We start from the raw sequence: 24,880 nt of genomic DNA on the forward strand, positions 1-24,880 counted from the left end.
TAAAGTACCTCCGCCCACTCCTGTTGCCCTGTTTGTGTAACAGAAGTCTTAAAAGAGAAATCTGCCACAGATTTAGTTCTGTAACAAGTTGCTGTAGGTGATGGCGAAAAAATGAGCTTTTTATATCAGGGGTCTGCAACCTCCGGTCTATGGACCAATACCGGGACACAGCATGCCAAAAACCAGGCCCGCGCGAACAAGTGAAGCCCCATCCACAGGATGCAGGCAGCATGCAAAACCACGACCCCTCCCATCCACAGAAAAACCTTTCTCCACGGAATCGGCCTCTGGTGCCCAAAAGGTTGGAGGCCACTGTTCTGTACTATGTTTCCCCTCCTTCAGGAACAACTTGTTTTCCCCAGTCAGGATGGCTCATTTTCTTTCAATATTCAGAGGGACAGTGAAGGGAAAATCTTCTCTTTCGCAGAGCCTTCAGGGAATATTCTGATATTGTATACCAATCTAAATTTGTGTTGGCCTTTGATAAGATACAATTAAAGTATTTGAGTTACTCTTCATTTCTCACTGGCCTCTAACACATGGGAAAAATAGAACTGACAATGTTTTTCTCTAAATAGATCATCTTCTGGGAAAATCCAACATTAGATGGCTGGAATCTGACCAACAAGGGTTACAGCAGTTCACACGTTTATCCTCATGACCGTTAAGTTCATGAAGTTGCAGCATTGGAGTAATTAATGCTGAAGCATCATTTGAAACTTTGATAGATGCAGGGCAGGAAGAGCCTTTTAAATGAAGCGCACAAATGAAGTGTTTTAGAAATCAGAACAGAAAAGAAACCAAGGGTCACAGGGGAAATTCTGCAGCCAGAAAGCAAGAGCATCTGATTAAAAGACCCTGGCAGATATGTAAAGAAATGTTTTTGATAAAGCAAGTGTTGGATTTAAGAGAACATATTGCTGTTTTGTGTTGGAAAATTCTCCATGGTGTCAAAATGAAGAGGTTTTTAGCTATAGGAATAAAAGAGATTCCATACAGAACGTGATGTTCCCAACTTAAAACTCAGGAAAAAAAATGAAGTGCAGGGCAGCAGAGGGAGTCTGAGGACAGCTGAGGCTTCCAGGCAAATACTAGACTATTGGTTTAAAATTCTGCTTTCCTTCTTGAGAAAGAATTGTCCTGGATGGGCTGGCTGCCACCTGCTTTAGCACAAATCAATCTGACTTTTTAAGTTTTACCATTTATTATGACCTTTCCATAATATTGGAATGGAATGGAATGGAATGGAATAGAATGGAATAGAATAGAATAGAATAGAATAGAATAGAATAGAATTTTTTATTGGCCAAATGTGATTGGACACACAAGGAATCTGTCTTGGTGCATATGTGCTCATTGTACATAAAAGAAAAGATACATTCATCAAGAATCATAAGATACAACACTTGATGATAATCATAGGGTACAAATAAGCACTGAGGAAACAATATCAATATAAATTGTAAGGATACAAGCAACAAAGTTACAGTCATACAGTCATAAGTGGAAGGAGATGGATGATAGGAATGATGAGAAGATTAATAGAATAGAATAGAATTTTTTATTGGCCAAGTGTGATTGGACACACAAGGAATTTGTCTTGGTGCATATGCTCTCAGTGTACATAAAAGAAAAGATACGTTCATCAAGGTATTAATAGTGCAGATTTAGTGAATATCTAAATAGTGTTTAGATTTGACAGTGTTGAGGGAATTATTTGTTTAGCAGAGTGATGGCATTCGGGAAAAAACTATTTTTGTGTCTAGTTGTTCAAACTGTTCTTGTGTCTAGTTGTTCTAATGTGCAGTGCTATATAGCATCATTTTGAGGGTAGGAGTTGAAACAGTTTATCTCCAGGATGTGAGGGGCCTGTAAATATTTTCACAGCCCTCTTTTTGACTTGTGCAGTATACAGGTCCTCAATGGAAGGCAGGTTGGTAGCAATTGTTTTTTTCACAGTTCTAATTATCCTCTGAAGTCTGTGTCTTTCTTGTTGGGTTGCAGGACCAAACCAGACAGTTATAGAGATGCAAATGACAGACTCAATAAATCCTCTGTAGAACTGGATCAGTAGCTCCTTGGGCAATTTGAGCTTGCTGAATTGGCGCAGAAAGAACATTCTTTGTTGCGCTTTTTTGATGATGTTTTTGATGTTAGCTTGTCTATTTTAGATCTTGCGATATGGTAGAACCTACAAATTTGAAGGTTTCTACTGTTGATACTGTGCTGTCTAGTATTGTAAGAGAATATTGTTAGGGAATAGGTTGTTTTGTTTCAAAGAGGCCTTTTAAATGTATTAACCATTTTTTTCTGCCACATCTAGAAAAGCTATGTCTCTAAGCAAAAAAGAATCTCTCATTGCTTTCCCCACTTCTTGTGGATCTTTCCCTTCTCCATTGCAATGGTTGTGAGAACCTCTGGAGATATTTTTCTTCTATGCACATTGTCAGTTCTGTATTATTCAAGGATTGCTACTGGTTTATGTGCTCCAAGTGAAATCAGCAGGTTTTGAAATAAATTCCAAAATGACCATCACTAAATGGTCATCTTGAGAGCTTTGATTCAGGAACCAAGGGTAATCACAAGATTGCAGGAGATGGTGTTCAGAAGTTCCCTTACTCAATCAGAAAACTGAATATAGAAAACTGAATTTGCCTGGCTTGGTTTACTTGCTAAAGCTAAACTCTCCCTCACCCCATTCCTAAGAGGTCTGTAAGGGGCGTGCATAAGACCACCAGCGTGCCTACCATTTCTGTCCTAATATTCCCTTTGATTGTATCCAATTTGTATGGTTATTTCATGCTTATACTTATATATACTGTTGTGTTTGACAAATAAATAAATAAATAAATAAATAAATAAATAAATAAATAAATAAGTAAGTAAGTAAGTAAGTAAGTAAGTAAGTAAGTAAGTAAGTAAGTAAGTAAGTAAGTAAGTATGCAGAGTGTAAGCCTTTTCTTTTTTAAGCAAAAGGAAATTATTTATCCATTGCTTATTTTGGGGATTTTTTTTAACATTCCAGTCTAGGAAATCCCCCCAGAATACCCATTTGGCCTGACCTTGTTTAACTTCTAAACCCAAAGTCAGCCTGATTGTGTCACTTGCTGAGATTGTAAATAGCAGAAGCCATTGTTGGGGGATCAGTTACAGTCTTTTGATTACTCACTGATTCAAAGAAGGTTCTGCTTACTTTGAAAAAAATCAATACTGTACTTTGCTTTCAAAAAGCCATCCTGGACCCAGTGGTACTGGAGAACTTTAGTCCAGTTTCTAGTTTTTCCTCCTGAGGGGGGAAGACACCTGGAAGAAGTCGGTTATCTTGAATCTTTTCAGTCAGGTTTTATGGTACTGAGAAGCATTGATCACATTTCTCAATGATCATTGCAGGGATCCATTCTGGTTTCCTGGATCTCTCAGTGGCTTTCAGTACCATCAAACATCTGGTCCATCTTAGGGATTGGGATGGAAGAGGTTGTCCTCTGTTTTCAAGGTTGGCTTCAGTTAGAGTTGGTATGGTAGAGAGAGATCTGGCTCCAGACTCCTGGCCCTAGAGCTCTGCTGTTCCCTAACTCCCATTAAACATCTACATGAAACATGCTGGTGATAAACTGTTGTTCATGTCTGCTCCAGGCTTCCCAAGTGATGCTGTCAGGATTCTTTCCTGGGTTCTGGAGGTTTTGGATGGGGAAGACCTTTTGGGGAAGGCCAAGAAAGGTTGTATTTTAGAGACTCCAAAAATTGGATATATTTTTTTACCTTGGACTCTGGATGGGTTAGCATTCCTCCAAGACAGAGCTGGTGTGCAATTTTAGGGCTATCTTGGACTCATGGCTCCTATTTGAAAAACGGTAACAGCTGTGGCTAGGAAGGCCTTTGCACGGATTAATCTCACATATTAAATATGCCTATTTTTGGATCATGATCTATAGTAATGGTCACTCATCCTTTTGTAACCTCCTGGTTGGACTATTTCACTGTGCTCTTCATAGAGCTGCTCTTGAAGAGCAATTAGTAGCTGCAGCTGGTCCAGAATGCAGCAGTGGACAAACCATGGTATATTCCTATAACACTCCTGTTCGTGAGCTTTTCTGGCTCCCATCAGGCTTCTGCATGTGTTTCAAGGTCTGGTTATCACTTATAAAGCCTTACAAGGCACAGGACCAGATTAAGAGTTACCATATTGAAAATGAATGTGAACTCTGTTGAGTTCTACCTGACTGGGGCTGATGTCACCTCACTTTCTTTTGATCCCATTTCATGGTTTGCTTTTATTTCCATCATTGGTGTGTGTGTGTGTGTGTGTGTGTGTGTGTGTGTGTGTGTGTGTGTGTGTGTGCGTGCACGCGCGCACCAATTATGCCAGTCTGTTATGGAAAAAATAATGATCTACTAAAATATGAACTAAAGCAATGGAGTTCAGAAGTAAGGACACTATTAAAATTCCTAACACTTTGGAAGATAGACTCAAGATTCAATTTTTTTTTGACAGACTAGAGAAAAGGCCCTATCTAATAAGATGCAGTTCAGTGGTGAGAAAAGTAAGGTTCTACTTAGGCAGGAAAAACAAAATGCACAGATATAGAATAGGTAATACTTGCCTCAACAATTGTAACTGTAAGAGAGATCTAGATGTCTTAGTGGATCACCACTTAAGTATGAGCCCAGACATATGCTGCAGCTGGCATAGCTGATTTTCAATACCTGAGGGGCAGTCACAGAGATGAGGGGCTGACCTATTCTCCAAAACACCTGAGGGCAGGAAAAGAAGCAATCCATGGAAACTTGTCAGAGGAACATCTGAGCTGTGGTGGCACAGTGGTTAGAATGCAGTACTGCAGGCTACTTCTGCTGACTGACTGCAGTTCAGCAGTTCAATTCCCATAGGCTCAAGGTTAACTCAGCCTTCCATTCTTCTGAGGTGGGTAAAATGAGGATGCAGATTGTTGGGGGGCAATATCCTGAGTCTGTAAACCACTTATAGAGGGATGTAAACACTGTGAAGCAGTATATAAGTCTAAGTGCTATTGCTATTGCTTTCCTTCCTGGAACTGAGGAGAAATTTCCTGACATTGAGAACAATTAACCAACAGAACAGCTTACCTTCTAAAGTTGTGGATGCTCCATTGTTGAAGGTATAGAACAGTTTGGGCATTTAGGATTTGGTCCAGAATAGTATAAGAATTCCTGCTTTAGGCAGGGAGTTGAACTATAAGACCTCCTAGTTTCTTCCAGCCCTATAATTCTAAGATTGTATGATCCAGTAATATGAACAATGTCACCTTGTGGCAAACAAACAAAAACAAAAACAAAAACTTCTCCTAAAACTAATATCCTATGGCATCTCAGGACCCCTCCACAAATGGATATCTGCTTTTCTGTCTAACAGACAACAAGTGGTCAAACTTGGCAATGCTCTATCAAATCCTGTTCCTGTCAAGAGTGGCGTTCCTCAAGGCAGCGTTCTAGGACCAACACTCTTTATACTATACATTAATGATCTTTGTGACCATATCTCAAGTAATTGTGTTCTCTTTGCTGATGATGTCAAACTATTTAACATCACAGACAATACTTCTATCATTCAAAACGACCTTGATCATCTAACCGCTTGGTCTAAAAATTGGCAGCTCCAAATTTCAACCAGCAAATGCTCAGTCTTACATATAGGAAAAAAGAACCCAAAAACTAAGTACATACTAGATGGACATTACCTTACAGATGACCCCATCCCGTTAAAGACCTTGGAGTTTTCATGTCAAATGATCTAAGTGCCAAAGCCCACTGCAACTACATAGCAAAAAAAGCTCTAAGAGTTGTAAACCTAATCTTGCGTAGTTTCTTTTCCAAAAATACCACACTACTAACCAGAGCATATAAAACATTTGCTAGACCAATTCTAGAATACAGCTCATCTGTTTGGAACCCTCACCACATCTCTGACATCAATACAATTGAAGGTGTCCAGAAATATTTTACAAGAAGAGTTCTCCATTCCTCTGAAAACAATAGAATACCTTATCCCACCAGACTTGAAATCCTAGGCTTAGAAAACTTGGAACTCCGTCGCCTTCGACAAGACCTAAGTTTAACTCACAGAATCATCTATTGTAATGTCCTTCCTGTCAAAGACTACTTCAGCTTTAATTGCAATAATACTAGAGCAACTAATAGATTTAAACTTAATGTCAACCGCTTTAATCTAGATTGCAGAAAATATGACTTCTGTAACAGAATCATCAGTGCTTGGAATACTTTACCTGACTCTGTGGTCTCTTCCCATAATCCTAAAAGCTTTAACCAAAAACTTTCTACTATTGACTTCACCCCATTCCTAAGAGGACCATAAGGGGCGTGCATAAGCGCACAAACGTGCCTACCGTTCCTGTCCTATTGTTTTTCTTTTCTTCTTTCTATATATATGCTTATACCTCCTTATATTTACCCATATATGTTTATATACTATATAATCTTTTGTATGATTCCTACATATATTGTTGTGACAAATAAATAAATAAAATAAAATAAATAAAAAAACAATAAATAAATAAATGTATTTATACATTTTATTGGTCACGTATCTTACCACAGGGTAACTCTGATCACTAGTCTCTCAGCCAAGACAGACAGAGCCAAGACAATAGACTGGCAAAAGATTATATAGGAGATAGAGAAGTTATATAGGAGATAGGAAAGATAAGCTCTTACGGGATGATATGAAAAGTGTTGGTCTTTGGAGAACTTGAAAATAAAGAATTCATATTTACCTCTCCTTGTCAGCTTGTCTGCCCAGTTTCCATTTGTTTTGTCAACCATTCTCCTTGCAAATTGGTGCATGAAACCATACAAACTGCCTTTCCTCCTTTTCCATTACCATGGCTGTACCTGGTAAACACAACAAGCCGTGCATTTTAGCCTTCAAACCATGCAGTCAATATTAAAGTAAGCAATCCCAGAAAGATTCATATGCTGGCTAAATTGTAATTCCATCCTCATTTGCTTTTGTGAGTGACATTTCTGAACATTATTGTCTTGGATTAGAATTGCCCTAGCAGTAAACCTTAGAAATCCTAAAGACTCCAAATTGTTTTTCAGCTCCTCTGTATGGTGACAGTGCTTGTGGATGAATAACTGTTGGTAAAAGATTAGCTACCCTTACAAAGAAAGGATTAAGGAAGAAAGGCTTTGCCTGCAAGCGTGGTGCAGTTTCTATTACTAAATTATACACAGACGACACTAAGAAAACATACATATCCACATAGCAGATATAATTCTGCCATCAGTTATATATACACACAAAAATGGCATTTCCTTATGTTTACATATGTGTGTACATTCTTAGGACTTTATGTTTACAGAGTGCAAATTTGTCTGTGTTCATAAAATGAGGCTTTCCTTTCTTTACTTTGCTTCTGATCAGGAACAGATACATTACCAAAATTCCCAGGGTTTGCTAACAGGAGGGTGAATCTATCTATCGCATTACTGAAGTTCTCCCAATTATTTTACCTCTTGAATTAAGGCAAGACGTATTAGTGTATTGTGTGAATCCAGTTATTGTGGCTTGTGAATCATGGTTTATGACCTAGCCTCTTTTATAAGCCCAGCCAGTTGTGTTTCATTTAATAAATGATAGTAAAATAAACCATGGTTTAGCATAATAAATAAACCCAAACACCGTATCATGGATGGGATGAAACGTGGAAATGAAGAACAGATGCACTCCAGATTCTGTGAGGAGCTTCTTGTTTTCAGGGCTCAAAGGGAGAAAGGAAATGTATATGTGTCTTTGAAATCAATCTATGGCAGCAGCAGGAAAGAAGGCATTCAAAGCCAGACACATATGCCACAAAAGTCAATCGGAGCTCTGGCTGATGTCCTCCAGGAAGAGGGTTTGGCTCTAGCAATCTTACCGGCAAGTAAGTCCATGGGCTGCAAATGGGGGCCTCAAGTCACACAGGGGGCTGTTGCCAATCTGAATACCAAGCTGCCAGGGCACTTTGCCCTCCTGTGGAGCGAGCTGCCTGCCTCTCGATGCTGCCAGGCAAAAAGAAATACAAAACACCCCAACACATGGCTTATGTTTTCAGTGCAGCTGTGCTTGGCTTATGTTTGACAAGGGCCTCCCTTCCACAGAGGCTGAGAAATCATAATTTTTTTCAATGAGTGTTTCTGATTAATGTTGGAAAGCATCAGTGGCTTTGCCAATTCCTTTTGTTGGTTTAATTTCAAGGCTAATAAAAGGGAAGTGCCTTTTTACATGATAGCAAGCAGCGATAAACACAAACTTTGCACTCACCCCTTGCTTTCTCATTTATCCTCAGTTACTCTGTTTTAAAACTACATCAAATTTCTAACACCTTTGTGAAGAAATCCTCCACGCTCAATCCAACTCTCTTGCAAGGCAGGCCAGATTAGTATAACTTTGAAGCAGCCTGGGAGTTGACCTCAACCCTTTTCCCACTGACCCTGCAAAGAGGTGGCCTAGGACTGAGATATAATTCAATTTGCAGCTGCCTGCTCTATTTCAAGGAAACCCCAAGAGCTGAACTGAGGATTAGGCAGATTGCATCACATGTGCGTCAGAAGCACCGAGGCACTTCCAGGTTGAAAGGATTAACTGATGACATGATTGTTGCCTGGGAGAATGCCCAGTTGTGGCCTCCTTTCATGTCCCCAATAGAAAATGGAGAGAAAGGCAGGAGCTTATTCCATCTCATCTTATCCCAGCAATTGGGTTTTGAACAAGGGCTTGCATCTTGTTAATTCAGCATCCTAACCAGATGAGCCACCATGCATCCAATTAGGGCATATTAGAAGAGAAATTGTATAAGGGTGGTTCAAATCCAAGCTTCAATCACAGGTCCAGATTACTTCCAGAAGAAAAGTGGTGGACAGAAGATGACTCAGAAAAGCAGAGCTGTCGACCACAGTGGAATGAAGAGCCAGCATGTAAACTAGCTCTTCAATAATAGCAATAGTAGGTAGACTTAAATACCGCTTCACAGTGCTTTACAGCCCTCTCTAAGTGGTTTATAAAGTCAGCATATTGCCCCAACAATCTGGGTCCTCATTTTACCCACCTCAGAAAGATGGAAGGCTGAGTCAACCTTTAGCTTGGTGAGATTCGAACTGCCAAATTGCTGGCAGCGGGCAGGCAGCAGAAGTAGCCTGCAGTACTGCATTCTAACCACTGTGCCACCGTGGCTCTTATAATAGTAATAATATAATAATCCCTCTCCAGACAAAGAGAGGGCTTGAGATAGCCCAAAGTGGTATCCAGTGGGTTTAGAGCTCTGGGAGAAAAGGGAAAACCATCTTGCTCAAACCATAGTTTATGAATGAAACAAAATATTTGAATACTGGACAAACTGAAGGACATTTTTGAATATTGGATGCAGAAGTAACTTAATAGTGTCAAAAGCCTTTATGTATCTACCAGTATCTAAAATACATTATGGAAAGATAAGTTCTACCTGAAAAGTTTGGGATTGAGTTGAAAGTGGATGTAAAATGATAGGCTACAAGAATGACATGGAAAAAAAGATGTTATACTGAACATTAAACAAATTATTTGTGGTCTTAATAATTTAAAGAGATGTACAAATAAAGCAAGAGAGTGACTGGATAATTTTCCTAAATTGGATTTAAACAGAGGCTTCTTAAAGTTTTAAAAAATCTTGCGAGAAGGGACAAAAGAAAAAAAGAAAAAAACACAAGTTCTACATTATTTGCATGACTAAGTATTAAGATTATTAGAAGTACAAGGAATATAAATGTACTTTATTTGATCAAAGTTAAAATAGATAAGTTGTTAAAGTACTTTTGCTGACACCAGGACTGAAATGATGTGTTGTAAATTTATTTGTAAATATGAGATGGAATATGGAAAGAAGATATCATTTGTTGTAGTTTAAGAGGAAGCTCTGAATTGCTAAAATTGTTTATATTTGGGATTATAGTGGGGAGTCGCTTTTGATGTTGTTTTTTCTTTACTATATTCTTTCTTTTCTATTTTTCCCCGTTTTTCTTCTTTTTGTACCTTGTTTCTTTTTATTCTATTTTAATGTACATCAGTTATTTGTAATTACAATCTTTAATAAAATTTCTAGAAAAAAAATCTTGACTCACAAGTCCAAACAGAATGAAAGATATTTTTAAAAAAGAATATAACAAAGAGGGGGAAAATTGGGTACTTACAAAGCAGAGGAATGATAAAAAGCGTGAAACAACAAATCAGCACACTGAGACAATATAACGGTAAGCATCTTTAGTTGATCAGATAAAGAGAGGGCAAAGACTACAACACAGTTCACATTTGTTTGTTTATTTATTGGTGGGTGAAAAGTAGAGACAACAAGGATAGCTTCTTAAACGATTCAACAACCCAGTGAAAAAGACTTGCTTTGAAGAAGATCTCTTTTCACTTTGTGATTAATTCTAGAATTCCTAGAACAAGGTATCATGGGGTTGCCAATACATATCCAACCTTGGCTGATATCTAAAAGCTAAGTGGGATTGGAACTGGGTAAATTGTGGATGGAAATCCATGAAGAAATCTCATAAATAGGCTTGGAAGCTGAAAACAATTCTGGAAAAAGCAACAGAAAGCCAGTTCTGTATTGTTGACAAACAAACCTCAGGCAAGTAGTAAATGCCCCAATCAAGGAGCTACTAATTCGGACAAACAAGCTAACAGTAAACAACCTAATCAAGGAACTATTAGTATATAGATCAAATCCCCCTCCCTCCTAGCTCTGATGTGTTGCCAAGTTTGGTTGTCTCCAAGAAAACAACCAAGCTCAGAGAGAAAACAGCCAAGCTTAGAGACCCACCAAACCATATGGATGTGTCCACTAGGATTTGAGATGATTTTAAATCAAATTAAGGAAGGGTGGACTGAAAAAGATTTGGAAAAAACTGCAGCACTGCAGGGTAATGTAATGGCTAAAATATTGGACTAGGAGTAGAGACAGCAAGGTCCAATTCCATCATTAGCTATAAAAAGTCACTGGTGACTTTGGACCAATGATTCACTGTCAGCTTAACTTACTTCATATAGTTGCAGTGGGAAAAAATTGGCAAGGGAGCGCTACAGAAATGGTCTAAGTTACAAACCTAAGATATAAGTCAGATTGTTTGCAGCATTAGGAGAAATAGCTAAATATTAAGGACCTTTTTGGCAGCTCTTGTGACAAAAGTATATCAAGAAGCAAATAGTAAGGTTATTTTAGTAAGAAGTTGATATAGGAACCCAGTTTATATCTGGAGTACATTTTAGACTAGAGCTTCATGTCACTGCTATTCCTTCAAAATGAAAGCTGCTGGCTTAAGTGTGTGCTTAAAAAAAAAAAAAGCAGGCACAATGTACTGTATAATTTTGCCCAGCAGGAATATTTTTAATACACCACTGTTGAAAGATGCTGCTTTCCATGTGGTTCTGCTCTTATTGCATTATTATTCTTAGGGGAAAGTTGGAGAGCAGACCACAAATTCTTCGTGACTGGCTTGAATAGGGAATGTTGGCAGGTGCAGCGTTTTATCCATTCTCCCTTTTTTTACTTACCTGAATTTTTTCTAATCCAGTGCCCTGAAGTTATAGGGTCATGTTGGACTGTGGTTCCTATTTTCTCCAGCCCACCCTTAACTGACAAATGGAAATGACAGGTTTACAATCCAATGATGGAAACCACCATAGCCAAGAAGGCGGTCTTAATATTTTTTTACTTCAGATCAGTGAGTTTGTTTCACAAAACAGAACAAAGTAGTAATTAAGGGAAACTCTAGTCCTGCATTCCCATTAATTCTAGTTTCTTGCCTCTTGTTATATACATATATTTTAGTAATATATATTCTCTTTTCTGGGAATTGTGAGCAGCTTATATTTTTGAATGTTTGAAATGACAACATAATAATAGAATGGTTGGGGTAAAAACAAAAAACCTTGATTTATACCTTTGGTTTAAGTGCAGCAATGGGAGACTGACTGAAAAAAGGAAACTCTCTATGGTCTTGGTTTAATTTGTTTTTCAAATATGGATTCGAATAATTTATTTAAACATATTATTTTTGGTAGACAAATGATTATTATATTGAATCATTTATGGCATGGGTTAGAGGAGTTATTTTTTTTCTTCTGCCTTTTTGTTAACTTTGTTGTTTCTTTTTCAACATTTTTTGAATTTTTTACACTGGAATTTTTAAGTGCTGTGTTTAGTTATCATTGCTGATATTGTTTAAATGAGACTATAGATAGTGAAAGTGAAAATGAGAGATTGAGAAAGAAAGAGAGGCAGAGACAAGACAGAGTGGCAGAGAGAGACGAATTAGGTTAATTTAAGAATTAGGTTAAAGTTCAGAGGCTTGCCCACAAGAGTTCTGCTTACAGTGGATATTTCCACTCACTATTAATTTATAAAATTGGATGGACTCAGAACATCGTCATGTGGCAATCTAAACCCTATCTTTATTAATGATGGATTGTCACACTGTTGTTGTGTGGCTTTATAAAATGCTGTGTTGGTGTTTCAAAATTTTAAAAACATAATGTATATGTTTCTAAAATTATATGTAAAGTACAAAACTTCACAAAACAAGTGATCTGGACATACATTCAGAACATGCAACCAAGCTTGCAGAAAAAGATTGTCAGAAAAGGATATTTCAAAGTGAGGAGATGGCATTTGTCAAGTTGACAAATTGTTTCTAATGGTGTTTTTACAGCAATAGAAAACTCTCCAAATTAACCTGAAAGAATATAGGGTTGAAAGGATTAAAATTTACACTAGGTTGTAGTCTTAAAAAGAATTCTTATAAAATGACGTATTATTGGTATATGTCATTGGAAAAATTGGCTAGAATGTATAAAGATCCTTCAAAATTATGCTGGAAACAGGAAGTAATAAACAGGAAGGCACATTTTATTATACTTAGTGAATGTGTAAAAGAGCTACAAAATTTTGCACTCAGTCTGTCTAAAATAATATAGAAGATTTTAAAGATTCATATATAATTGAATCCAGAGACTTTTCTTTTGGGATTGATGGAAAAGCAGCTGGGGAAAAAAGTCAACTTTGTTTTAATACATGGCAATTGGAGCAAGGCTATTAAAAGGCACAAAGGTGGGAAGATTCAACTTTATCCACAATGGGAGAATGGTGAACCTCTTGAGATGGGCAAATTGAGCACTTTAATTGGAAAAAGAACGTTGTCTAACAATGACTGGAAATCCCTTATTGACTTTTTGTAGGAAAAAAATAATGTAGTTATGATTTGGTCCTGACAATTAGAATCAAAACAATAGATCATAGAAAAAATAATAATGCTGTAACCATAGTGTAAGAAGCCTAATTTCCCCCCATAACTGTTGTAAAAGAAAAGTCTTTTTTTCCCATATTTTTTCTTTTCTTTGATTTCCGCACTTTGGTCTTCATTCTTCTTTCTTTTTTCCGCTTTTCATGGGGTGGAAGCACAAAAAACATTCCAGAATAAACTTCCAGAACGGGCCATTCTTAGATCAGCAGTTACAATTTCTTTTCCAGGAGGGGAGTTTTATTTTAGTAACTGTATAATAGCCAATTATGTACCATCTGCTTTAATTGTTTTAACAACTCTTCATTAGTTTGTTGCACCATCACTGACAAACCTAGATTTCCTTAATGTGTCTTATATCTAGGCCATGAATTATGCAGCCTTTTTCTAGTGTTTCACTTGCTGCAAAACTCAGAATATCAGAAAGGAGAGTCAGAGCAGAGGCATCACAGATTTTTCTTTTGTCAAGCAAGGGGCTGGGTTCAGTAAGATTTGGCCATGTCATGTGGAGAAATTCAGTGGAGAAAGCAATTATGTTTGGAAAACTCAGCTGCAAAAGGAAACCAGGCCACCAAAGAACACAGTAGCTGGACACCAGCCAGAACATAGAACAACCCAAAGAAATAGTGTATAATGGGAAGATGTAGAGAGACCTGGCCCGTAGAATTGTCGGACATGACTGAATGGATAACATCATAATCATCATCACCCGTTTTATGGCACTAGCTCTGCTGCTGTCCAATGTTTAATTTCTTGATAGAATTGAAGCAAGGAATAAAAAATTACCCCCAATGGACTAGAATGATTGAATTCTGAATGGACCACTCAGTTTGTGGTCCTTTTCTGACTGTTGAAATGCTTTTCACTCATCCTTGAACCAGCAATGAATTATAGAGCGAAACTGTGGGTATTTCTCCTGCCTCTATGGCCTCACTCCCTAGCCTCCGAGAGTCACTTGACTTCCTTGCAAGGTTAATGGGGAACAAACTCTTGCAGATTCAATGCACCTGGAAGCTGTCCTTGGATAGCGTGGGAATAAAGGGGAAAACGCTGCACTAGAAGAAGTAAGGATGACTTGTGGTTATCTCACTCATAATATAATAAAGAAATTAGCGCAACAGTTTAAGAATAGGGCAGAAGAAAAATGTGTCCAGGCTTTTGGTAGGAGAGGCTTCAAGAGTGTTTTGATTTACATATTAAATACTTGACCCCAAATAAAAGCATCCGTTAAAAGGAAGTCAATTATCAGGATTGTTGACTTGTGGAAAATGGACTGGAGCTTGCCAAGTCATATGTCATAAAGTCACAAGGAATAATGTTTAGCCACAAATCAACTAGCCTTCCTCAACGCTGTAATTTTGCAGAGAGTTATGCTGTGGAATGTTCCAGGATGGTCATATTTTAATTTTCCAATGCTTGCATTTCAGTGTTAAAAAAAATATGAGACAATTGTCATATAGAGCGATATTTCTCTCAACTTAACTTTTCCCTTGCTGTACAAAGCATTAAATTTTTTATGGAAAGTTTCTAATAGAACTAATAGCATGTTTCAGTACTTTATAAACTGGTTGAACTTTCTGAACCCCTGAAGAAAATTAATTGTGCAACTTTATCCAAATTATACTTAAGTGTATATATTCTGATATGCTTATAAAAGATTTGAGGACTTGTAATGCTTCTAGCCTGGCTCTTCTTTTGACCCTTTCCCCAGGCTGGAGGCTAAAACATATGAAGAATGATTGCAGGAATTGAGTAAGTCTAGTCTAGTGAAAAGAAGGACTGGGGTGACATGATAGCAGTGTTCCAATATTTGAAGGGCTGCCACAGGGTCAATCTACTTTCCAAAGCACCAAAAAGCAGGAGAAGAAGCAACAGATAGAAACTAATCAAGGACAGAACCAGCTTAGAACTAAAGAACTTGCCTCCAGAAGTTGTGAGTACTCTATCACTGGAAATGTTTAAGAAGAGATTGGACAGTTATTTGTACAGAATAATAGAGGGTTTGTGCAGGGGGTTGGCATAGAAGACTTCCAAGGTCCCTTCCAACTCTGTTATTCTGTTATGCTTCTTCTGCATAAATAGCATTTGAATAACAATCAGTAGCCCAAAAATGCTCTGCTTAATGATAGCTTCAAACGCCCATCTTGTTATCTAATATGCATGTAAGCATTTGGAATATTCATTCTAAAAGTATGTGCCACGTTAAAAATTAGAGGCTGCCTCTCATTCAGAAGTCCTTCTGTGAAAAATAAAATGATTGGAGTACTGTAGCATAATTTCTTTCAAGAGTTTTGAGAAACAGTGTTTTGATGATTCTTCCCTAAATTAACTATTTTTCTAATGGAGATACGAGACATCTGAGTACCTCTGGGTCTGTGCTGGAGGAAGAAAAACAAATCTATGCTTCAACGTGTGTATTTTTAGTCATCTTTGCCATTTATGATTTTGTTGATGAAATTGCAGCCACAATCTATGTTGTTCTGAATTCATTCAGTTGATTTATAACAGCATATTTAGACATTCCAAGCTTATTTACTGTGCTAGCTTTTGCCAAAACAACCAGAGGATGTGCTGAATCTAATCTCTGTTTAATCACCCACATGCATTTTCTTCTTTGTCCCAGGAACCTCAAGGACCTCCAGTGGGAGACTCCGAAGATTTGGAGATCCAACAAGTCCAAGTAAGATGCCTGGATAGGGTTTTGACTAAAGAAATAGACTCCCTGATGATTGTTGCATCAGTTCCAAAGAGAGAACCCGTGAGGATCCTTCTCAGTAATTTTTAGAAGTGTAAAGTAATGCAGTGAAGTTTATACAATAGCTTCCATGGAAGGATCAGATAACAGATAATGGAAAGAAAAGACAGCCTATATTCCACATCAGAAGAGTATTGGGTTTTTTTAGAAGTTATAGCCAAAACAATAAGCCTTCCTCGCTCTAGTTTGCAACTATATTTATTGCACAGAAATTCTTGTACAGATTACTTCTTTTGACAAAAAATTGGACTCCTAATGGCTTTGTTAAGTTTATTTTCTGAAAATATATATTTTATTAAGAATTTTAAATTGCAATGGTAAAAACTAATTTAGACTAAACTTAGATGGTGGAAAAAGAATAAAAAGTGCAGAAAAAAAAAGAAAAAAGAAATGCTAGCACTGAAGATGTTACCTAGTTTGGATAATGAAACATCTGCAAGAAAACAAGCAAGGTGAGAGAGCACCAAGGACCCCTCAAAAAAGAAACTATAGTAAAGAGAAAGAAAAGAATGTACAAAGACTTCCAGCTTTCATCACAGCAAGAATAACGTATTGCAGGTAGTCCTTGACTTACGACCCCAACTGACCCCAACATTGCTGTTACTAAGTGAGACATTTGTTAAGTGAGTTTTGCTCTTTTTTATGACCATTCTTCCTACAATTGTTAAATGAATCATTGCAGTTGGTAAGTGAGTCTGGCTTCCCCGTTGATTTTGCTTGTTAGAAGATTGCAAAAGGGGATCACGTGACCTTGGGACACAGCAACAGTCATAAGTATGAACCAGTTGCCAAGCATCTGAACTTTGATCACATGATCATGGGGATGCTTCAAAGGTCATAACTGAAAAACAGTCATAAATCACTTTTTTACTGCTGTTGTAACTTTGAACAGTTACTAAATGAACTGTCATAAGTTGAGAACTACTTGTAGTACGGCTTCTTCTCTTTTAAGGTTAAATAGATATCTCTTTTTGTTAATGTTGGGAAGTTGTACCTTCCAGGTTTTGCTTCAGATGAATTAAATATATCTGAGACAGAGGCTTAGATGGCCAGATTACAGAGAGGGAGTGTTGTGACCCAGGTTCCTGGACCCGGACTCCTGGACTCGGATGATTCAGAAAGTGAGGGAGAAGACCTGGCCAGCCCTGCTTCTCTTGAGCCCTTTCCCTCCCTGGCACCCACTCAAAGGGAGGAGGAGGGGCCGGCAAAGCCTGATTCCATGGAGCCTCCTTCTGATTTGGCAACGCCCCAAGAACAGTTTTGGAGTGATGCAAGGTTACGTAGGCGTGATCGGCGTGCGCAGCAGCGGAAGAGTTGGGACAAAGCCAAGTCATAATTGTCATGCAGTGACATCTGCAGAGACTATAAATAGGAGGCGGGACTTCCTGGTTTTTTGTCTTGGACAAAGTAATGAATTTGGGCGGGCAATCTGTATCAACGGAGGGAAGAATATATTCGTGAGTAATTCTGGCCTTATCTGTAATTTCCTTGTTATCTCCAGAAACTTGGCAGGCCCGTGGGTAGACGTAGCCAGGACATTTATATATATGTAAATAAATCAGAAAAGGAGGCCTCTGACTGACTCTTTGCTGGGAGTATTGGGGGAAGGGAAACAGAACAGGGAGTCTCCTTTTCTCAGTTATGAAATTCTTGGATTAACTTGACTTTATCATGGCTAAGCTACTTCATGGGAATGCCTTGAGGATACAAGAATAGCACTAGCATAGAACTTAGACTTATATACCGCTTCACAGTGCTTTACAGCACTCTCTAAGTGATTTACAATGTCAGCATATTGCCCCCACAATCTGGCTCCTCATTTTACCGGCCTCAGAAGGATAAAAGGCTGAGTCAACTTTGAGCTGGTCAGAATTGAACTTCTGGCAGTGAGCAGAGTCAGCCTGCAATACTGCATTCAAACCACTGTGCCACCATGGCTCCAGAACAGGACGGATCATGTACTCTGCCTAGATTAAAACCAACTGACTTTGCTTAATTCTAAGCCACAGCAACTCATTGAACCTGCTAAGAGAGAGAGAGATGCTAAGAGTTGTAGTTCTGTGGGCCATGGTATTTCTTCTCTATCAAGCTTTGGCCTTCTCATAGGAAAAGTGAAATGCTGATGAATGAAAACTATAATAAATAAATTAAATAAATTAAAAACTAATATTATAACTACTATTATAATAATAGTTTTCCCTGATAATCATTTTTTTCATAAAAGATGTAAGCATTCTCAGCTGTCTTCAAGGAATAGAAGACAGTTTGCACAACCCTAAGAGAATTTGTGTGTGTAGCTGTACCCATTAGACCTATTGACTCATCGTTTGATGGGCTGGTTCAATAAATAGTCCACTACAATTCTCATTTGTCTACTTTGTTTGCTCAGTGCGTTTTGAAGTATGTCATGCCCTTGTGAAAGAGGCTGCCTGGCACAGATGGCGCATCACGTCAGTCAATAATATGCCCCATGTATACTCATTGCCTACGTCTCTTGGATGGATTGAAACCACAGGTGGCTCTTTGAGCTCTGAAAGTAACATTCCAAATATGGCTGACTCTGTCAGCATAGTGCTGAGGCACAAAGAGCTCAGCATAGGCCTGCTTAAGAAGTTGACTGCCAGGCTGCTCCTTCTGTAATATGGCATCATAGAAGGAAACAAAGAACAACTTGTGCCAGTTTTGTGTTTGTAGAACCAGTGACAGATTGCCACCCCTTTTGAATGTATATGTGTCCAAATAGATTTTTTTAAAAAAAAAATCTTTCCAAAGGCCCTTTTGCAATTTGCACATTCCAAAGGACCATACTTATTGATAGAATGCTGTTCTTCAGCTAGAGGCTGCACTGATGCTGATATGGCAACGCAGATGTCCAGTTTCTTATTTGTGAAAAGGTTCAAAAGAGAACAACATAAAGACTCATATCATATCATCTCTTTCAAGATCAGACATAATTCTGACTACTATATAGGGAATCCTATGCTTTGTTTTTAGTGGAAGTTACAGGCACACCATTGCCACTAGTTGAGCCTTTTTTAAAATAATTTTTACAAAAATAAGACATCGAGGAGCAATTTTAACATCATCCTTCCGTAACTTTTTTAATTAATGCAAATGAGAAAGGTTCTTGTTACAATAAATATAAAAAATCCCACAATTAACAGTGTGTTTGCTTGTGTATTAACTTATTTATGTTTTTAGTTCATACAATTTTTATCTTTTATGATTGTATGACACCCAGAGTTACTCTGAGGTAAAATGGATGGCCAATAAATTTTATAAATAAACAAACAAAATATTTAGTGAGGTTTTCCCATTAGGGGAGAAGAGGTGTGTGAAAAATGTAATGTGGGTTTACCACACCTAACACCTAAAAATGTTGTAGGTCTACCCAAATTATTAGCATATCTTTTTCTCTCATATAACTCTGCTTGAATGGAAAAAGAAGTAGACAAAACTGTTTCACAGATAATGCCACAAATCTGTTTTCCCTTAGACATCTCTGTACATCCCTGTGAGCACTTCTTAAGTAGGGTCATATGCTCCACAGTGACTTGAAAAAACATTCCAATTTTGAAAGATGGGTCCTAATTTTTCTTTGACCAGATGATTTTTTTTAAAAAACAGCATTCAAACCTTGCTGGAATGGATTTTGTGTGTGTGTGTGTGTGTGAAAATAAAAGGTTATTTACTTTTCTCCTTTGCTGCAATATGAAACCATTAATGTTGGAACCAACTATAATGTAGCCATTTGCTCAGAGAATGTCAGTAGCCTTGTGTCCCCATTTTTGCACCGTCAGCATCTGGCCATTGTCCGATCATGGCTTGTTTTGAAACTTCTTGGATGTAGAGTACATAACTTGTGTTGTAATGAAACCACAGAGCCATTAACAGTAAATCATGTACTTTTGGTGACAGCAGGAAAAATTGGAGATGTTTGTCCTTTTGATGCGTCTGTTGTTTCTGTCACATTTTGTTCTTGGTTCACCTTAGAATCCAGATGCTGAAGACTTCATTTTCACATACGGTACCCCTAAGACTGTGAATTTCTTTGGCATCACAGGATGGAGCAGAAATCATGAAATGCTCTATCACAGGGTTCACCAACCCCTGGGCCGTGGCCCTATACTAGGCCGTGGCCTATTCAGAACCGGGCCACACAAGTGATTTGCACAAGCAGCAGGCTGACGCACATGCACACATGTGTGCAGCTCAACTTGCTCAAGTTGAACTGCATGTGTGCCAGCCCATTGCTTGAGCACATTGACCTGCCTGTGTAGATATACACCGGCCCACTACTTGTACAGCCCAGTTCCCCTCTCTCCCCCTGCTGGGCTGCCAAACCAGAAAGGTTGAGGACTGCTGCCTTACAATCTATATTTCCTTTCCCATTAAAAAACATCTCAGAATCAGAAGAAACATCTACCCTTTCCTTTCCTCTGAATTTCTGCTTTTTTATGTTTATAGATAAATAGAATGAAAATTTGTATGGGATTTTGCCCAGCCATTCACATCCATATATACATTTATGGGTTTACAAAAATTATCCTATGTTAGAAAAAGTGTGCCCTATAACATACCAAGTACAGGTAGTCCTCAACTTACAACAGTTCATTTAATGACTGTTCAAAGTTACAGCAGCACTGAAAAATGTGACTTATGACCAGTGGAGGGTTGCCCCCGGTTCGGACCGGTTCTTGTGAACCGGTAGTAAAACTGGGGGTAGGCTCCACCCACTGACCCTGATGTCATCAGGAAGCTTCTGCGCAAGCAAGTGCGAGTGAAGAAAGCGCGCATGCGCCATCCTGCTGCGAACCGGTAGTAAAGGTAAGTAGAACCCAAGCCTGCTTATGACCATACTTCACACTTAATGACCATTGCTGCATCCCCATGGTTATGTGATCAAAATTCAGACTCTTGGCAACTGACTCCTATTTGTAACAGTTGCAGGGTCCCAGGATCATGTAAATCATCTTTTGCACTTTTCTGACAAGCTAAGTCAATGGGGAAGCCAGATTCACTTAACAATCATGGTGATCGACTTAAGTGTAGCAAGAAAGGTCGTAAAATGGGGCAAAATTCACTTAACTGTCTCAGCAACAGAAATTTGGGGCTGAATTGTGGTCATAAATCGAGGATTTCGTATAAAGAAAGGCAAATAATACATGCTGTCTTTCAGTTTCCTTTTGCAGAGTATTGTTTCATAGTTTTCCAAACCAGTAAATAGAATCAGATGATTGTGAAATCTTTTGTAGCCTAATGAAATGCTTCACATTTTGATAATAGGTGAGAAAAAAAAAACCCAGGCTAACACTTTTAAGTGTTGGTCCAAATGTTTATATCACCCCAAAAGGACAAATCGTCTTGGCCTTGAATTAGTTGAGTAGACTGAACCTTATTTGCTCAGTGTGGACTTCCATTCCAAGCATTTTCAAAATACAATAGTTATTATTAAAAATTCTGGAAGGTGAAGTCACTTACCTGGAGGCTACCCAGACTGGAAAAAAAATGTGGCATGAAGTGATGGGAACAGTATGTGCATGAGATTGATGGAAACATGGAAGAAAGAGAGGACTAGAGAAGAACAGGAGAAAGGGATGTTAAAGAGAAACCTTGGGTGAGGGGCATTGCCAGCTGCTGAGGAAGAAGAAGGAAGTTAGTGCTATGGAATTTCTTCCCTGACCTGGCAGGATTTAGGAGTAGGAGGTCCTAACACAGATGTTGCAGAGAGCAGCACATTTTATCTAATTTGTATGTTTAAATCAAGTTCTTGATGCTTATAATCATCCAATTTCGGACAAAGACTTGGTAGCCAGAAAAATATATTCCAAGCAAGGCAAACCTATCATTGGTCCTCTCTGGTTTGTATTTTTAGTTGCTGTTTTTAAATTACATTTTTGGATAGCAATGTTAAATTATTTTGTAAACCACCCTGGGAAATCTTTTGTGGGTAGTAAATAGATTTTAAAACAAAGTAAAATGGAAAGGTTCACTTTCTGCAAGCTTCTACGATGCAAGGACGACAGTGGCCCGGTGAACAGAGACACAAAAGGAGACTATTGACAGAAGAAGAAGAAAAAGACCTTAGCCCAGGCTCATTTGGGATTCTCTGTGGGAGTAGATATCAGCCACTCCTGAAATAGGACATTCTGTGATCTGATGAAACCTTTTGCTATGAAGGATGTGAGACTGTGGTGCTGTAACAGATGGAAGGGAGTTGCACTGTTCTCTTGCCAGGGAAGACAATTGTGCCATCTTAATAATAGACAAAAATGCACTATTTTTAATAACTGGCAGCAGATGATCAACATGCAAAGCTAATTCGTACTTTACAGTTGACAGCCCATGCTCACCAAAATAAACATCAGTAAGGGAGGCCAACCTACACAAAGGATTACAATTTTGAATGAACACAGACTCATGCACACACACACACACACACACACACACACACACACACTTCAAAACTCAGGTTCAATTTTTGCTTTGAACATTCCCATTAAACATTGGTGGAACCAGATTTTTTTTCCAAATGTGGACTGTTTATAAATTGTAGAACTGACTAGAGAGGCAAGTGTAGACACAATGCAAATTATGCATTTGATTCAGCAGTCAACTGCCATGGGACACATTATGCAAGGATGATCTCCTTATTTTTAATCCATAGTCAGTGCTTTTTTCCTTTGCCAATGGCCAAATTAGCTACATGTTGGCTGATACTGCCCATCTGCTTTGAATGCCTTCTTAGCTGAGATCATTTGCATTTCCTGTGGCTGCTCTGCTCCTTTTGCCTCATTAGCTGGGTGAGTCACCCCATGAACAGTCAGTTTCCCTGCTACAAAACTTGCTCATTGCTCAATACACAGTTATTATGCTGAGAAAGGTTGCCAAAAAGAGAGGAAAGAGTGGCCATTTCCAAATCTCCATATCTCAAGTATGTCTGTTTCCATCTTCTATAATCCCAACCAACAGTTACTCTGACTGAAAGAGCATTCAAGCTGAAGTTCTATATATTTAGGTTAAGAATGGCTGCTTTACATGTCTTTATATTTTCTGAAGTATAGAGCTTGATTTCTTGTGACTTCATAGACAAGTCCATCCTGGAAATTTTAGGGATTTCTAGGAAGACATTTACCATTGTCACCTGGGATATTTAGTCAATTTCCCAATCTTGAATATAGCCCTGGGATTTCCGAGTGACTTCCCATCCTTAACCAGATTTAACTCATCTTATTATTTTTTGTATCAGTTATTCATTGTTTATTGGTGGCTGCATTATTGATTTGGATATTCCTATTTTTGTTTTGCTTTCTTTTATTAATCTATGCCTAAAAAAATCTGGATTACAGTATGTATCCCTAAATTCCTTAGTCTACAGCAGCACTTTCCTCCCAAGCAATCATTTCTCATTCTGGCACTCATCAAACACAATTCTCTACATGTTGTAGCATATATCAGTATTTCTCATCCTTGGCAACTTTAAGATGTGTGGACTTGAATTGCTGGTTGGGGAAATCTGGAAGTTCAAGTATGCATATCTTAAAGTTGCCAAGGTTAAGAAATTTTAATATATATGACAGTATTCAATGGATTTGGCATTTTTAGGGATACAAGTGAACATAGGATAGCTCATTTAAACTTGAGTAGGGCAGCCCATCCTGTTGCATACAATATCGCGCATAGTACAGTAGAACCTCTAATCACAACCAAATTGGATTCCGACCAAAAAATTCACAATTTTTTTTTCATGGATGATTTCTCCTTCCATGCCATTTTTTTTTTGTTTTTGTTTTTGTAAGTACCAAATTTCCAAAATTAGGTTCGGGTCATGACCAAATCGGTTTGCGACCAAAGTTATGGAATGAATTATGGTTGTGACCAGAGGTTCTACAGCCTTCCAGAAACCACCAAGCACTTTGGTCAGTGCAAAATGACAGCCAGAATTTGTGCACTCAGATTATAATAAGACTTTTCGAACAAAAGGGATGCCTAATATTTACTCCACAGAAGTTCCCACAGAACTTTGTCTGTCTGTCTGTCTGTCTATCTGTCTACAGTATCTCTAAATTGCTAGCTGGAGTTTTATGAGACATAAAGATAAATGGCTCAATCATCAACTTTGGCAATTAGCTAAACAATGAGAGGTTTGGGGATCCCACTATGCAGTAGGTCAATAAAAAAATGAACTCTGTGGCTTGGTGGTTTCTGGAAGGCTGTAGGCTCACAGTTCAGCAAATGCTTTCCATGTTGACAATTCCAGGTTTAAATCAGAATTAACAAGAAATAACTTAAAACCACCTCAAAATCAAGAATATTTAAAAGAAGAAGCTGAAAAGAGAAAGGTAATCTAACCTCATAGTGGCAAGGAATCTCATCCTCAAGGTTACTCAGAGAAAGCCCTTTCAGCCTTCTGTACAGTTCAGTATAGTACAGTAGAATCTGTGTATAGGGCTAACACCATACTTGTAGTTCACATGCCTAAGCATTCCTATTGCTTTCTACCTTATTCTTGGGTGACACAATATACTCTTAGCACATATATATTTAAGAAGTTGCTTTTCCTTGTTTTTGTTTTTTCCTGAAACGCACATTGTAATTTTCTCAAGGCTAGAAACAGTCACATCTAGTGACTGCAATAGCACTTTATCCAGACAGTCATGGAATTAATGCATTATGCTTGGTCTCTTTCCCAGTGCCAATAAATTTTAAATTCCATGAGACAAAGTCTGTTTTCGTGACCAGAACTTTTATGAAACCTAATCCAAAAGTCTTTAGTTCTTTTTGCTGGTGGCAGGGAGATGATAAGCAGTGTAA

General features: G+C 38.2%; 1 protein-coding gene and 1 long non-coding RNA gene across 2 annotated transcripts in view; one reads left to right on the plus strand and one right to left on the minus strand.

Moving 5' to 3' along the window:
• The window catches only part of SEPTIN9 (septin 9), a 296,825-nt gene that overhangs the window by 42,307 nt on the left and 229,638 nt on the right, over positions 1-24,880 (plus strand). The window contains exon 2 of the mRNA XM_058174061.1: positions 15,935-15,991. Within this exon, the coding sequence (XP_058030044.1) occupies positions 15,935-15,991 (57 nt within the window). The remainder of the gene's footprint in view (positions 1-15,934; positions 15,992-24,880) is intronic.
• Positions 1-24,880, minus strand: part of LOC131193640 (uncharacterized) — a 64,361-nt gene that overhangs the window by 18,407 nt on the left and 21,074 nt on the right. The gene's annotated exons all lie outside the window — the stretch shown is intronic.

Source organism: Ahaetulla prasina, chromosome 2 (assembly GCF_028640845.1).
Source record: "Ahaetulla prasina isolate Xishuangbanna chromosome 2, ASM2864084v1, whole genome shotgun sequence".
In the NCBI taxonomy this organism is placed as follows: domain Eukaryota; kingdom Metazoa; phylum Chordata; class Lepidosauria; order Squamata; family Colubridae; genus Ahaetulla; species Ahaetulla prasina.